The following is a 16,922-nucleotide window of genomic DNA, read 5'->3' on the forward strand; positions in this document are numbered from 1 at the left end:
AGAGCCTACTTGAGAACATTTGTCCTAATCAACAACATACCAAACATCAATTATTATCAACCACGTCATGTGTCAAGGTTGTTAGAATCACACAAAAATAACCTCTAAGATAATGTTGCATATTTTAATATTGAAAAAATTTAGAGAGATTTTGGGAGAGAGCACATGTGATTTTGCAATTCGTAAAAATTAACTTTTATTATAATTTAGGATAAATTGTATTATCAAATTACTATGTAACAAAAATCACAATCAATCAAATCATATTGTATATAAATATTGATCATATTTTTTTATATCAAATATGATATCATTACTTTATTTCTTAATTTTATTGTTTTTCACCGTGGTTTCATAGTTTATTAGTTGGTCACATTTTTTTGTTCCTTAATTTTATTATATCTAACAACTCAAATTTTATCAGGCACTTTCAACAACTGAAATAAAGAACTCAATTAGTACCTCTTCAGTACCTTAAATTTTTTCATTTCACTTAACAGGTGATTTAAACTATGTTAAAAACTCATTAAAGTAGAAAATTAATTACATTCATATCTCATGTGTTATTTTTATGTAACATTTACTATTTTATTTAATTTATTAAACATGATTCCTAAGAGAGGTTAGACAACAAGTTAGAAAGAAAGGTATTCACTTAGTTCTACTACACATATATCTCTAACTGTTCTTGTTTCGTTCTTTTTATTCTTTGGTGTCATAGTGACTGTTCGTTGAAATTGTTTTCATACAAACCCTAAAACTCGATATATATATATATTTACATTTGATTTTGCGCGTTGTCCATCAATGGGTACGTGCTTTGAGAGTTTCTAGAACGTCATTACGATTTAACCCTTTGCCAACATGTCTTCATTATTAAACGCTTTGTTGAATTTCATGTCAAATAAGTCCAAAAATGTTGAAAATTTTTCCAAAAAGAAGAAAATCTTACTCATTATTAACATAAACTACAAATGTTTAAAGCCACACTTGAATGGGATAATTCTAATCATTGAGATTTAAACTTTACAAATGGTTAAAGTATTACTTCACTTAAAAGCTTGAGATATTAAAAGGTGAGTCAAAATGTGTATGAAGCTAATAAAAACTTATAAATGAAATCATGGAAAGAAGATCCCCTCAATTATTATTCCATGGTCAAATTATACTTTGGCATGATAGCTTATTCTCAGATCTTGTAGCTTAGCAAACTTTACGTGTCTTGAGTTGTTTAAATGTCACAGTGGCTGTCTTGAATTCAGTTTTTAGTAGTTCTTAATTTGGTTCTGAAAGTGTAACATATCTGTCCCTTTTTGGGTTGGGCTCATTAGCCAGCTTTCTATATTTTTTAAATTGGTTACCAGGGCCTTGACCATGGAGCCCAACATTTTGGGCCAAGCCCATTAATTTTAAGGAAGGACTTGGGGTACAGTCCAATTACAAGACCCATCAAATAATTTTAGAATTTCTCTTTTAAGTTACGAATTTGTCAGAAATCATGCCTCACTACTCATGTAAATAGTTTATAATATTAAACTATTAATATTATAAATTGTAAATATAGTTTAATTTAAATATTAGTTTAAATTGGCTAATTAATTCAATTTTAATATTAATTTTATGTAATTTAATTGTAATATAATTCTTATCTTTTTTCATTACTTATCACCATTGCAGACCATTTCATCTCCTTATGAGATAAAGAACAAGTACTTAGTTATAGAGTAAAAAGAAATGTAAGCTTACTTACATATAAAATTGAAAAGGAGGAAGATAATATGTGATGGATAGAAAGGGTCAATAAGCCCAAGCATGTTAATTTCTTAGTGTATGCTGAAGACACTTCAATCTTCTTCACATTAGTGGATACATTCAACCAAATCAAGGACAATAGAGATACGTAAGTGATTTCATAAAAGATGTCGTAAAAAATATTAATCTGACAAATATGGTCCAAATTGTCGCAAATGGTTCAATGTTCGTTAAGTAAAAAAGAAGTCAATGTAGAGGTACAAATTACATTAGATTTCATGTGCGACATATTACATCATATTAATTTTTTAAGACATTGAAAAAAGCCAAGGTATTGCAAATGTCATAATCATTGTTAAAAATATAACCAACTTCATATATAATTATGATTGATTATTGCATAGATGAGAAAAATTTGTGATAGACTTTAAGTCTTCCTTTTCATAGTCTGTTCATGCTTTTGACTTGTATAACTACATTTTCATGCACCTTATTCTTTACAAGTCTCTTTATAAGAACAGATAGTCTTTTTTGAACTAATTTCTCATCTTCTACATGGGGGTTAAAATCTCTTCTTGAGATCTTGCATTTGCCAACAACAATAACATTATCGATAAAGAAGTTGAACATCTTGTACGCAACTGCAACCTCAACTCCTCATCATCTTTAACTATGCTTCATTTCATTGGCGAGAGTTCATTACCCTTTGAACAAACTACTCTTGCTATTATTCCTAATAATTTTGAAAGCTTTTCAAAGGTCTTCTTTCACATACTTTTCCACCTCCCCTAACCTCCTCTCTTCTTTCTCTTTGTCATCATAATTACAACTCATGTTTCATACAATAAAACAACGATTTGCTCATCTATCCATATTACCACTCATATTTTCCAAGATTTTGTAAAAAAAAAAGAAAAAACTTTAAAATTATTTTTAAAAATATAACAATTCAAACCTATTTTTACTTTTTAAGATAATAAGAAAAATAATTTTAGTTTAAGTATTAAAATTGTTTTTGAAAAAATAATGTCCAAAGTCAATTTAAATCAAATGGAAATTTTTTCAAAACCCTATGTCTCCGACAACATCATATCTTCAATTCGATCTCCACTCATGTTTCCCAACATCTTAATCAAATCAATCAAGCATCTGCCTTATCCTTTGGAAGAGCATGGACCTAGGAGGCTAGCGGCAGTTCACCCCAACTGCTCTCCGATGAAATTTTAGGAATTTCTTGAAGATTCTCCTACCAGATCCGTTCGTGCTTTCATAGACCTCCTTGGTCGGGCCCACAAACCATTTTCAACCGTCCAAAAAGGCACATGATTGGAAAAATAAAAAAATCAGGGGCTGAAATCAGGAAAAGCATTTATTATAATAGATGGGATTGTATCAGAATGTGGCCGGCTCCCTATAGTAGTGGGATCCACTCGCACCGAAGAAAAGATTTTAGGATGTAGTGTATGCATCGGAGCTAAGCCACTGCATCTAACAGTTTCTCTGGCCGAGACCAGGTCCTCAAGACCATCCATCCGTAAGATCTCCCTTCCAATTTCTGAAGTCTCTTTTCAATTCACCGTTCTTGACTACGATTTGGGTTTGTATGGATCGTTTGTGATTTGTGATTTTGATTTTGCCCTAAAGTTTAGGGTTCTTGTTTTCTTCAATTTTTTGTCTGTGCTTAAATTTTTACTTTCATTTATCGTTTTTTTTGCGGAATTTTTTGTGAATTTGTATGTTCGTGGCGTTTTGGAGGCGGTGTTATTGCATTTGGAAGTGAAAGTGGAGGGCAGGATCAAAATTAGAAGGGAAGAGGAAAGGTGTTTGAGTTGGTGGCATTTTTTTTAATGAAGAATATAGTATAAAACGCGGAGTAAAGATTGATTTGTTGGAAAAGCGTCGAAGTTCTAATTTTTAGTTTAGTTTAGAATTGAATATCTAAATCAACCCCGGGCAATGAGATTGGTTTCTTTTAGTTGGGAATTAAATGGCTATTCATGGCGATGTGCACATTCAGCTTCTGAGTGGGAGTGGGGATGGGGGAGGATCTAGGTTTGATTCCATTGTTTAATGTAAGACATCCAATTCGAAGAATGAAGCTGAGACCAGTTGGTAGCACTGTTCAATTTTTAAAAAGGTTTAATACTGATTGATTGCAGTGATGTTGATCAACGTCCCTCCTGCTCCCCAATGATATTCTTTGCTGTATCCTTGGTTCTGGACGCTTGCTGGTCTCATTTTCATTTTCAAGCCTGTATGCTGCTGTTATAGATTAAGGCAGTGATATTTATATTTTTAGGTTCTGGGGACCTTTTTCTTTGGAAGAAAAGTATTTGTAACAGTAAAGCATGTCTAACCCAACTGAAGGCTGCTCTAAATCCCAACTGCTTGGGATCATTGACCTTATTCTCTCTTTTTGTTTCTTGAAAAACAAAGGCTGTGTTTAGGTTCATATCAGAGTGATAACTACTTTGTTTCTTATGATCACCTTGACTGATGTTTCCACTTTTAGCCTTTCCTTTTTTTTCTTGGTAATGAGTCCAACTTGAATCAATTTATTCATCCTCATTGGTGCATCTGTTGGTCTTTGTTGTCTGTCTAAAAGACTGATAGATGGTGCATGACTACTTGGTGAAAGGCTGCTATGGCAACGCTATATCTTCCCTCGCTTTAGCCATGTGGCGGCCACCTGGTGTATTCGGACAATCTGTTTGGATCTCAAATGGTAGTAAGGAACAAGAAAAAACATGAATGAATCTTAACTTTTCTTGTTGGATTTGTCATGGAAATGTAAAAGGAAATAAATAATTTTTAAAAAAGTTGTATATTTTCACAATCTTCATTCACTGCATAGAAAAAGGAATAAAATTGGAGTGTGATATGGAAAAAATTATTGAGCTTTAAATCTCTATTATAGTTTTAAAAGGCATAGGGCACACTTAAGGCACAAAAGTCTCCTGTGGCATTGGCACAAGGCACACACCTAAGGAAATTGAAATGCTACTTATGATTCCTATCAAGTTTATAAAATATGATCTAAAATCCAATCCAATCCAATCAACAAAAAATCTAAGATTCCAAATATTTAAAGAAGCATTTAGGAAAAAAATAATGAAATTATGTAAATTTCAATATAGATTTAGAAATTTCAAGAATAAAAACCTTTTAAAAAGGAAAAGTAAAGTAGGCTATGCACACCATTCCAACAAGGCTCACGTCTTGGCAAGTGAGGCGCTTTAACTAGGGGGTGGTTGTGCCTTGAGCCTATGTGCACTTAAAGCACGCCTTTCACAACTATGATTTGTATATGAAAAGGAATAAAATTGGAGAATAAAGAGAAAAACTTTATTTATTTAAATTTATTATTTTAGTTTTCTTTACTTTTTGTGTCCTCCCTTTACATCCTAATTTTCTTTTGTTTATGCTTCTCCTCAAGCTTCCCATGATCCAATTAGTCTAAATATGAAAATTAGTAGTTGAAGCTATAAAATGTTGCGTATTAGTCTTGTGATACTTGGAGTACACAGGTATTACTAGGTGTGATACCTTTCTAACAGATAAATACAAATGTTACAGAAGAATGAGAAATTGCTAAGACAGTGTCATTCACTAATAACATATTTAACAATTTTATTGAAATGCAGCAGACTGCCCTGCTTAATCATTGTTCATATGTTCCTGTTTCACACTCTCGTGTTCAAATCACTTATATGGTAGAGCTCTCAAGTATTGCCTGCATTTCTAAGAAGTTGAACACTCAAGTATTACCCAAGAATGATTCATTGCTAAGAAATTGTTGTACGCTAATGGAACCATATTTAATAGTGCTATGTTCAATTATTTAACAATTGTATATTCAGTTATTTGAATAAGAATGCAGCTAACCAACCGGCCTAGCTATTGCCCATATGTTCAAGTTTTACACACTCTAGCCTCTAGGTGCAAATTGCTTGTAAGGTTGCTCAATTGGGAAGCTTGCATGTTGTTAATAGTTCCATGGGACTCTTCCTTTTTAGAATTGCATCACATATTATTGGAATATATTTTTTGTCTCTGCCAGTCTTCTCACTCATTGCTGAAATGTATAATTTTTTCTTTTCTTTTCTTTGCCTTTTTTTATTTGTGGGGTGGCTGGACAGTTACTTCCCCTTTAGGTTTTCAATAGTTGTAGAAAGCCTACAACTCTAGTCAACAAGCCTTAATCCAACTACCTGTATCCACTACATGAGTACTTTTGCCATTCCCTTTATCTGGGGGACATCCTCTGGATTACTGATGTTGTCGTATAATCCCACTCTTTAGCAAATTTGGGGACTGAGTGCTAATGACGTTAAAATGCTGTTTCATTTTTGTTGGAGACACTTTTACACGTATTTAACTTGTTGATAGAAAGGGGACTATATCCCCTTGTTTCTTCTAATATTTGGGGGGTAAAATATGGTTATTTATAGTCTATTAATAAGTTAAAAAAATTAAAAAAAATGGTGATTCACTGCCCAGCTGCCCCTTCTCTTTGTTACTACTGCGTACATCAGAATATTACATAATAAAACGTATCTTGCCACCACCATATTTGACTAGTTGACTTGAACTCCCTCGTGCTCCTGAAGTTTTTTCAGATGGCCTTCATATGCTAACCAACCTAGTGCTAAGTATAACATAGATTTATATGAATGAGTGTTAAAATATGGTAAATTTAATTATTTAAATTTTAGGGCTGGCACCCCCTGTCACAATGATTGATACAGTGTATTCTTTGTTTTGTTTCACATAAATCCTTTGACGCCATGACAGGGCCCTAGGGAAGTGTCTTCTTATTTCTATGATATCCACAGTTACTGATAGTATTCAGTGTCTTCGAAGCTCAGAATTATCTTGGATGCTCAGATGTTAATGACCCTTACGTGATGGAACTAACAACAGAAAGCAGAGATCTGGTGAGTAGACTGATTCCTTGCACAAAATAGTGCTAAAATCTAATTTGCATTTGGAGGATTTCCTTGCACAAAATGTGCCCTTAAGCCCAAGCATATAAGATGATTTATTTCCTTACTATTTACTATTCTTTCAGGTCTGACTTCAAGGGATGCTATTGACTGCCACAAGAGAACTGCTTCAGAACTTCAATGGTTGATCATACTTGAGCAGGCACTTGTTTAGCAAGCTCTTTCCACATTCACAATGTGGAATTTTGCTTCAAATGCCCTCTCAGGAACCAATGGACTGAAGAATGACCTCTTAAAGCCAAATCAAGCACCTTCAGAGTGCTCAGATGATGAAATTTCCACAAACACAAGCAGAGAAGAAGGATTGGAATGTCCAATTTGTTGGGAATCCTTCAACATTGTTGAGAATGTGCCCTATGTTTTATGGTGTGGCCATACCCTCTGTAAGAATTGTGTCCTAGGGCTCCAATGGGCTGTCGTGAAATTCCCTACACTACCCATCCAGCTTCCTTTCTTCATTTCTTGCCCGTGGTGCAATCTATTATCCTTCAGGCTTGTTTATAAGGGGAATCTCACATTCCCTCGCAAGAATTTTTTCCTCCTGTGGATGGTTGAGAGCATGAATGGTGATAGGGGGAAGTCACATTCTTCCTTTTGTGATCATCAGCCAGGCTGGTCTTCAAACAGAAATCTGATCATAGGAAATCAAGGTAGTCATGTAAACCATAGGCGACCTCCATATAGTCACCTCCCAGAACAGTCTGAGTCGAACCATGATGGAGGCCACCTGATCAATAGGTTCCTCAATATAGAAAGACTCCACTTATCCGTTCGTAAGTCCTTGGTGTTCTTTGTTCACTTGACGGCTAAGTTCCCATTGGTAATCATATTTCTTCTGATTGTTTTGTATGCAATACCCGCCAGTGCAGCCATCTTGGCCCTGTACATTCTGATCACTGTTCTGTTTGCTCTCCCATCTTTTCTAATACTGTACTTTGCTTATCCCAGTTTGGACTGGTTGGTTAGGGAAATCATTACCTGAATCACCCTCAATTTGTGCTTCCTGTTTCATAAACTCTGTAGCATAGTGGTGTAGTGAATCCAATAATGGTGCAATTTGACGACTTCACTTGGTTTTCATGGTTTTCTAGCTTGCTATATTTTCACACCAGAGAGTCATGGTCCTTCAGTTGGACCATTTTCAATTTTAGAATTATTCTGCACATTCTTAGGGCGTGACTGCTCTGATGCTAGTGGAATTTGGGCCACAAAAGAAGATCTTGGGATACCTCTTTGGTTGGCTAATAGTATGTTGTTTTTGTGTATTAGCAGAGCTCCAGCAAAGAGACAGTTGAACAGTGGCTGTAGTGTTTGCATCTTATCAAACAGTGCCCTTGTTTTTTATGGAGACTTGTTATGATTTTCATTCAACATTCACTATTATGTCTGTGCTGTTGTGCTTGACCCTAATATGTAAATTAAGTTTATTCATCTCCTTTTCAGTTTGATAAGAGTAATGCAAAACACTAGAAAGATCTTCTGCAATTGATTTTTTTATATTTTTTATCTATTCTTTTTGTCGGTTCTGCCTTGCACCTTCATAACTTTAAAAACTTTGCCTACTCCCTGGCTTCTCAGAGTTGATAACTTTCTGTTTCTTTGGACTACGCCCTAAAGCTTGGCCCAGCAACAGGACACATTTTGTTTGTGGTTCCATTTGATGAATTGTCCACATTCTCTCTAATTTTTACCCTCATGTCATTTCTTTCTTTTGTATGCTTTGCTTTGATAACACCATTCAGCGCACCTTCACCATGGATGAAGTCCGTTTGCATCCGATTGTTAATTTTATACCTGTTCTTTTTACAAGTTTGATGGGCAAGCAGATGAAAGGGGAAAGTGATTAGGCTCCACCCTCAGGTTGAACCATCCTTGAAGTTCAGCTGTGTTTGTGAAGGAATTGCACCATAACGCTTTGCAACATTATTTTTTATTTGGTTAGAAGGGAGATGAATTGTTGCGGTGGGTCCTATGGAAGGTTTAGATGTCATCATAAACCAACCAGAAAAGGTAGCCCATTGTAATAATTATCATCCCCATGAAAAGATAGGAAAAAAATTACTTCAGGATAAGAACCTTACTGTCACCTGATTCCTACCATGAAGAAGTACATCAAAAGGACACATTCCAAAGAATGTTCTTCTTATCATGGGAAGGAATGAATTCACTATAAAATTCCTGAGATTATCTCATCTACCTAATTCCATAATACTTTATTCCCCATAGGCAGAAAGAAGAAGCATCAGCCCTTGTGATGCGGATGCCATGATTACATTGAAAATATGCCAAGGGTTTGAACTTTGGGCCTCATGCCCTTCTTTGTTCCTTCTGCATCTATAATCCCCTCAAGCTCTCCACAAAGTTGGGTTCCAAAGCTGTTACCCATCAACCTGGGTGGCCTAGTTTTAAGGCTTTCGAGCTAGAAAGCTCATATTTATTTCTTGAATGTGGGGTGATGATCTGAGTTTAGGACCCTTTCTTCTTGAATGAATAATCGAATCTACTTTTATACATTTTTAGTTTTTAACTCTCTTGCTTTGCATTTTCAAGCATGAGATTCCAAAATCATCACTCCCCACTTCCAATAATCAACACCCACACTTTAGAATTTATACCTAACTCTCCATTAGAGTCATATGAGGTTTTATAGTATTTCAATAAAAAAAATTTTCAGTCTAACTCGGAAGACCCAAATTTAAAAAAAAAAAAAAAAAGAATAAAAAAAAAAAGTATTACAACCTATAAATTTTTTCAAACATTTTACTACATCCAATATAGTAATAGCACATAAGGGCAGAATGCATTTGATAATGTTTTTATTTGAACTATTTTTAATAAAAATATATATTTTTTTGAAAGTGTATTAAAGAGAATCACTTAACAAATGTTTTTTTTTTCATAAAATACTATAAGTGATTTTTAGACATTATTAATGATTTTTCAAAATTTTAAAAAGTCTTTTCTAAATTTTATCAAATATTAATCTTTTTAAAACACCATCAAAAAAATATTTTAATTAGCTAAAAAGGAATTCCTTCAACTTACTTGGTGCTACACATTGATTTTTTAAATTTATTAAAAAAATAAAAAAATTATAATTTAAATTAAGTATTCTCAATTTTACCACCAAAAAAATAAATGCAGCACTTCAAAATTATATATATATCAGTTGAAAAATTGGGCAGTTTGATAATGGGGGTCTGTGGGATAATGGCGGTTTGAATTGGGCGGGTCACCACTGTCCACCCTGTGTTTTCCTGTTTTGATTTATGATATGAGTTAGTTTATTGGGTTATATATATATTTGCTGCAACAGAAGTCTCATTTCACAACCATTCAAATAAAACCACCTTCCAACCTTTCAACCCAAGCCTCCAAAAACCCCACTGTCCAGACCTTGTTTGGTTGTTTTTTCTCTATGAAAATTCCGGAGAGGTATGATCTTCTCATATTTTCTCACTGCTCAAGAGATTTTTCTTAGTATATCAGAAATGGGTATGTCTCTATTTTGTTTATGGAGATAGAATTTGCATTTTCTCAATGTTAATTTATTTTTTCTGCGTATTTTTTACATGGGTTTACTCTTAATTTGCTTCCCGACCATTGGATAATGCTTCTGCTTTTTCACATTTTTTTTTTTTATGGATCGTATGTTTGTTTGATGAGAAAAGAAAGGAGAAAATGAATTGAACATTTTGAATATAAATTTTTTTATTGTTTGGGACCAAATAAGCAATTGTTTGGTTTAGTTAAAGTGAAATTTTCAGCTGTGGATACTAAAACAGCATAGAAGTTAAGATTAAAAATTTGAAATTCTTTTCTTTTTCATCCAGTTTTCTTAGGAACCAAACATGGGTGAAAGTATCCTAGTATTTGGAATTGCACAAATTGTATGACCTTGCCGTGTTTTATCAAAGTGTCTTAGGTTCTATTCTTCATTTCATATCGCTGTTTTATTTATTTTGGTTGATTCATTCAAAGAAACTCATTGGCTGATGTGTTCAGTGAAAGAAATGAATGGATAGTGTCATCAATCCTCATATATATTTTTCCTCTGTGCTCTTCTAATGCAAATTGTCTTTTATATCTTGTTCAACTCTGAATGAATTAGCGAAAACATTTGGATTGTGTTGTTGTGCCCAAAGATTCATTTGGCTAAAAGGTTGGATTTCTTTTCTTTGATGATGATATGCAGTAGTTACTTATCAAGAAAATGAAGTAGAAATGTCCTAGGGCTTTAGCTTATTCAATCATATATTTTCTCCTGCCTATTATTCATGTCCACTTAGAGCTGAAACATTAAATTACAGATGGGTTAACACCTCCTTGATCAGAAACAAAGACAACATAGGTTTTTTTTCCCTTTCTTTTTTTAATTTCGAGTAACAGTTGTTGATGTAATTAGGAGAAGAATGTTGATTCTGCCATAAAAAAATTTCTTATTCTCTTGTTTCTTTCTTTTTTTCTGCATGAGATTGTCGAAGATCAGCATATAGTCAGATATTTTTCATTCACTTCATCATGCAAAGAGACAAGGTTTCGGATGGGAAGAGAAATGAAAACTGAAGAAAAGTAAGTTCTGTTTGCTCTTAATCCATTGATTTTGTTAGAATTAACACTAGATGTTTGTTGAGATTATTTTGTATGTTCTTCTTTCTCCTCTTGATGCTGAAATAGTTTGCATGACATTGTTTTATAAGATTGAGCTTTATAATAAATCTGGAAATAAAACTATTTAGGTCATGAAAATTTTTTATTTAAGCCCTAAGAGGTAGTATGTTGAGACACTTTTAAGGTATTTCGAGCCCTTTGTAGTACTTTTTCCCCTCTTTGGGACAAGGGCAAAAGCGCTTCACATGGCATTTGTACTTGGAGGTGGCAAGGTAATATCAGTGCATCACCATGGTCACCATAAGATAAAATTGAGCTCATATATGCTCGGGAATCTATGAAACTCACAATGAACTGATGGCAATTGATCAATCCAATCAAAGCACCCCATTGCTATTCCTTCTATTGTAAGAAGTTGTATTCACTTTGATTATATGCAAAAATCATGTCTAAGATCAGTTCTCTGAGGCATTTTTTGTTTCTAGTGGTTTCAGGCTGACATTTTGTGAAGCTTTGGAGCTCAAGATAGTCTCTTCTTCATAATTATATCAAACTCTGGTGAGTGACTTGCTTTACATTATCTTTGAGATCATAAGAAATTCTTGATGCCTTTTTTTTTAATTGCTATTGCCACCCTCTGAGAAATTTCAGTTTGTCTGTAGGGTTGTGGGTTCTTGATTTCATTCAGAAGTCTTGTATCCCACAGCAATGACAGAGTATAGCATTGATATCCCAGTGGCTGCAGAGAAACTTGAGCTTGACTTCCCAGCAACCTTGGAGAAAATTGATCTTGATATCTCAGTGTTGCCAGAGAAAAAGGAGCTTGAAGGTGGCAATGTAAGAGGGAACTCTGCTGGAAAAACAGGTGGAGCAAATGGCAGAGCTAAGGTTCTTCCCAATTATCTCAGTTCTCCAACTGGCTCCTGCCATGATTTCTGCAAGTATGGAACAAAACCCGTCTTTGGAAAAAAGGCAGAAAGGGTCAGAGCAACATCAGGTGAAGGTGAAGATTTGAAGCAAACTGCAACTGTTAAAGAGCAAAGGAAGAAATCAGCAACCAGTCTTAAGCCTTCTCCTGATCCCAAAACACAGCTTCCTGACCATCCCTCAATCATCAAGAGAGATGTTCGGCCACTGGTTAAAAATGCAGTTGTCTCTTCAGAACAGCTTTCATCACCTGGCAAAGATGCAGATGTTTTGTTGAATCACGATAGTGATTTGAAGCTCAAGGCTGTCAAAACAAAGCCATCTCTTCTTCCAATGCCGAGATTTTTGAGCAGTAAAAGAAACAGTGACACTAGAGTAACCAAGGAAATTGGGATTCTACCATCATCTCCACTTGGAGATCGAAGGAGTAGAAGCAACAGTGGAATTGGATCTCCACTTGGAGGTCCAAGGAGTGGAAGAACCACTGGATTTGGATTAGGCAAAGATAGAGCAACCTCCATAATGAGCAAGAAAAAGGTTTCATCTGCACCAGCTGTCAAGAGAGTTGCAAGCAAAAAGGCTAGAACCAATACAAATGTTGAAGGGGTCTCTCCTGTGAAGAATCAAAGCAATGCTAGAAAAACTGAATTTGAGCGTCCCAGAAATGAGAATGTCCCTGAGAAGATATTGCATGTGATTGAACCTAAGGCTGCAAACAAAACTGTGGGAACCACTCGAAATAGTCTCCACACCACCAAATCATCTTCATCCTTAGAGGGCAAAAGTTTGACACTTGCTAAAAAGGGAACTCGTGTCACTCATTTGGCTTCATCTCCTGAGAAGAAAAATCAGAGACAAGCTCAAACTGGAGTTCATACTTCTCGTTCGCCTCCTTCGATCTCTCCACCCTCCATGAACAAAAGCTTACAACATACTCAAAATGGAATTCATACCAAACAATCATCTGTGTCTTCATTAGCATCAACATCATCACCCACACCTCCATCTGAATCTGTGCAGAGTGAAGACAGTGGCACCATCTCTGAACACTCTGCAACTGAAATTGAGAACCATTCAAAAGTAGAATACAAGAAAATGCCTAGAAGAGTTGGAAAAATTGGCTCAGGAGATAAAGATGACTCACCACGCAAGCTGAATTCCAGGAGAGGACTTCAATATGAGAACAATAGTCCAAGGAGACTCAGATTGAAGAAAGGAAGAGGTCTATGTGAGGCAGATTTCAGAAAAAGAAGCTTTAAGAGAACAGAAGTTGTTCATATTGATTTTGCTGATGCTAAAACCGAATTTGAGAAAGTTGTGCTGAGGCACCAAGATGTGGAAAGCAACAAAGACACCCAGACCTCCCTTAACAACAAGAATGAAGAAGTTGTATTGAAACACCAAGATGTTGAGGACAAAAAAGACAACCAGAATTTTCTTAATAATGTGATTGAAGAAGTTGTGCTCAGACACCATGATGTTGAAGACAAAAAGGAAAACCAGAGTTTGCTTAATCGCACGATTGAAGAGACTGCAAGTAAGCTCGTTGAGACCAGGAAGAGTAAGGTCAAGGCTTTGGTGAGTGCTTTTGAATCCTTGATCTCCCACCAAGATACGGCACACATGGCAACAACTAGAGCACACTGAGTACTATCAGGCTGTCTTGCTTCTACGATGATATAGCAGTTTAAGTACATTAACTTTTGAAGTTGATAGCAAAGTCTGTAGGTTTTGTGAAGCAGTGACACTGCAGCAGATAGAGATTCAATTGAGTTGAGAAAGCTTGAATGCTAGTACTTAAAAGCACTTTTTTATGTCTTCTTCTGCATGTTTGTTTTGCAGAAGGGTATTTCTCTCTGCTTTCTCCTCTTAAGTTTCTGTGAATTTTATTGGCTCATTTTATACCTTTACAAATAAGGTTCTGCTGTACTTGAATATACATAATGCAAAATAATATTGCCATCAATCCAAATTGTTTCTTGATTGATTATCACCTTCCTCTTTGGCCCTTTGGGGCTGATTACCATAACTTCATATTAAGTTTTATCTATCCCATTGCATACATGGGAGAAAATATTGAAATATTTTGACTATGCATCTTAAAAGATTGTGCCTCTTCTAACCATTTAAGGGTGGATTTCGAAGAGAGATGTCAATAACAGCAAATCACTTCAACCATCTTAGGAGCTTGTTTGTCTGTGATTCTAGAAAGCGTTTCAAGTCTTTCTAACACTTAAAAGCAATTTTTTGATAAAAAAAATTTTAAGTGTTAGAAAAATTAAAAGCGCTTCCTAAAATCACTATCAAATGAATCTTAAATATTAAAAATGAAAAAAAAAATCATATAAAAAAAATAAAGAAAAAAATGAAATGAAAATGAGTAGATTACTAGATATAAAACATGCTACTAACACCAAGGTTTCTTAAAGAGACTTAGGGCTGCAATTTGGGTGGCATGGGCAAGGTTTAAATGGGTTAGGTTGGGCCAGGGTGAGAAAAAATAGCAACATAAAAAATATTAAGGTTATCACGGGCTGAAGGTTCAAACAACCTGCCAAAACTCCGGCCCATACAATATTATTTATTAATTATATTATCTATTATTTTATTTAGAATATAAAAAAATATAATAACGATGAAAAATAAACTCTAACATTTCTCACTTTTTAATCATCCCAGGCTAAGGTTTATTATTTTTTAATTATCTTAGATTAATGGATTCATCATTTTTGTTTAATTGTTAAAGTATTTTAGAATGTTGAATTTTGAGTTCACGGATTATCTATTCATGTAAAATTAATGACTAATATATATATTTTAAAGTCTTGAGACATTAGGTGGTATTTGTTTTTTTACTTAATTCTAAATAGAACCTTAATACTTAATAGTATTAAATATTATGTTGTTTGTTTTTATAGTATTTTATTTCTATTAAGTATTAAAAAGTAAAAAAAATTATTGTGTTATTTTTTCTATTTAGAAAAAGCCACATATTTTGGCTTTTTCTATTTAGTAAAAAGTTTATAATAAGTCATGAAAAAGTAAAAAAACAAACAACCTAAATTCTAAAACTAAATAGTTTTTAGCAAAAAGTCAAAAAAACAAATACCACCTTAGCTTTTAACTTTTTATTTTATAATGTGGTTTCCATGACATAGACTTTAAAATAATTATTTTATTTAATAATTTAATAATTCATGAAAACCTGTGGAACCTTGAGTTGCACACTAGCTTAGCATGAGTTGGTAATTCCCTACTAGATCTTGGTTGGGGTATGACGAGGGTTAGAAATATTGATACATAGGTTTGACATGGGTTAGCTTTTTAACCTACCCAAGCTGCGGTATGAGACTTGTTATTGACTATAGTTAAGCAACAATTACATTTTTTTTCATAATTAGTTTGACAATATTAGAAGGATTGAAAATACATCTCATGAATGTAGTTACAACATATTTATATCAATCCATGTATCTTCGTAAAATGCTTAAAGTAATTAATTCATATTCTACTAATATATTTTCCATCAAGCTATCATGATCTTATATGGATTCAAGCAATTCAAACACTCATGGTATAATCGCTTTAACAAAATGGTATATGAATAATCTAATTTATCTGAGTCTTCATTAAGAAATCAATAAACAAATATGTAATTATTACAATGTACATAAATGATTTCAATTTTATAGGAGTCATGAAGAACAAACAAGAATAATTACTTGTTCGAAAACGGAAATTGAAATGAAAAATCTTAGAAAAATCAAATTTTGTCTTAGATGATTCATTAATTCCAAATTGAATTTTAGTCCATCAAACAACATGCATTAAAACTAAAAACATTTATAATTAAATATTTTATAAAATTTTAATAAAAAAAAAAACAAATAGGTTATTTATAAAATTTATATAAGATTTAAGCTAATTGATTTGTTTCTTTTTTTATTTTATTTTCATTTTTCTCCCGCAATCATTATTTTGATGTTTTTTTCATGATTGAATTTTGTGCTTTATTACTAATTTTCAAATAAAATTATATTTTTTTGTAAACATGTAGTTGATATTTCATAAACTATGAATTATAGATAATAATTATCAAACTTTCATAAACTATTTATATTTTACTTTGGGTTTTAGTTATTATGATGTTACTTATATTGTACTTGAGTTTTTAAAATTATGAAACATAATCATAATCAAAACTTTTATCACTTTCAGCTTTTTTATGTTTAGTTATTTGAAGAAAAAAATCTCAAAATTTACAATATAAATTATTGAATTCTTTAAAATTGTTTCTTAAAAAATGCTAAAATTTTTAACATTTTTAGATAAATTTATTGCTTTAAAATATATATATATATATATAAATACTTTTTAGTAAAATTTAAGAAGATATCCATTAAATATAACTAAAAGTTACTTCTATAAGAAATCATTAAGCAATAATCACATTTTATGTGATTAAATACATATAAAATATAATTGAACTCCACCCTCATAATTACAATGTGATCGGATACCCCTGAAATTAAAGAACTCATAATCATTTCCTAACCATGTATTAATGAGACATAGGTAAGTTTAAATTATTTAACAATTAGGATTGTTAACCCATAAAAATATTTA

At 33.2% G+C, this 16,922-nt stretch overlaps 2 protein-coding genes across 7 annotated transcripts; both read left to right on the forward strand.

The window, feature by feature from the left end:
* The first annotated feature begins 6,823 nt into the window (after positions 1 to 6,823).
* LOC100241642 (uncharacterized) lies at positions 6,824 to 8,243 on the forward strand. Its single transcript, XM_002284485.4, has one exon. The coding sequence runs from the start codon at positions 6,934 to 6,936 to the stop codon at positions 7,738 to 7,740; it is 807 nt and encodes a 268-aa protein (XP_002284521.1). The 5' UTR covers positions 6,824 to 6,933; the 3' UTR covers positions 7,741 to 8,243.
* Positions 8,244 to 9,940: 1,697 nt separating this feature from the next.
* LOC104882300 (uncharacterized) lies at positions 9,941 to 14,262 on the forward strand. 6 transcript variants are annotated; one of them, XM_010665010.3, is made up of 4 exons: positions 9,941 to 10,253; positions 11,243 to 11,330; positions 11,855 to 11,927; positions 12,032 to 14,262. In XM_010665010.3, the coding sequence occupies exon 4, from the start codon at positions 12,078 to 12,080 to the stop codon at positions 13,941 to 13,943; it is 1,866 nt and encodes a 621-aa protein (XP_010663312.1). In that variant the 5' UTR covers positions 9,941 to 10,253; positions 11,243 to 11,330; positions 11,855 to 11,927; positions 12,032 to 12,077; the 3' UTR covers positions 13,944 to 14,262. The 6 variants fall into 6 exon arrangements, with proteins under 6 accessions (XP_010663312.1, XP_010663317.1, XP_010663315.1 ...); XM_010665015.3 differs by having other exon boundaries at positions 11,864 to 11,927; XM_010665013.3 differs by having other exon boundaries at positions 11,248 to 11,330.
* The last annotated feature ends 2,660 nt before the right edge of the window (positions 14,263 to 16,922 follow it).

This window comes from Vitis vinifera, chromosome 17 (assembly GCF_030704535.1).
Source record: "Vitis vinifera cultivar Pinot Noir 40024 chromosome 17, ASM3070453v1".
Taxonomy (NCBI): domain Eukaryota; kingdom Viridiplantae; phylum Streptophyta; class Magnoliopsida; order Vitales; family Vitaceae; genus Vitis; species Vitis vinifera.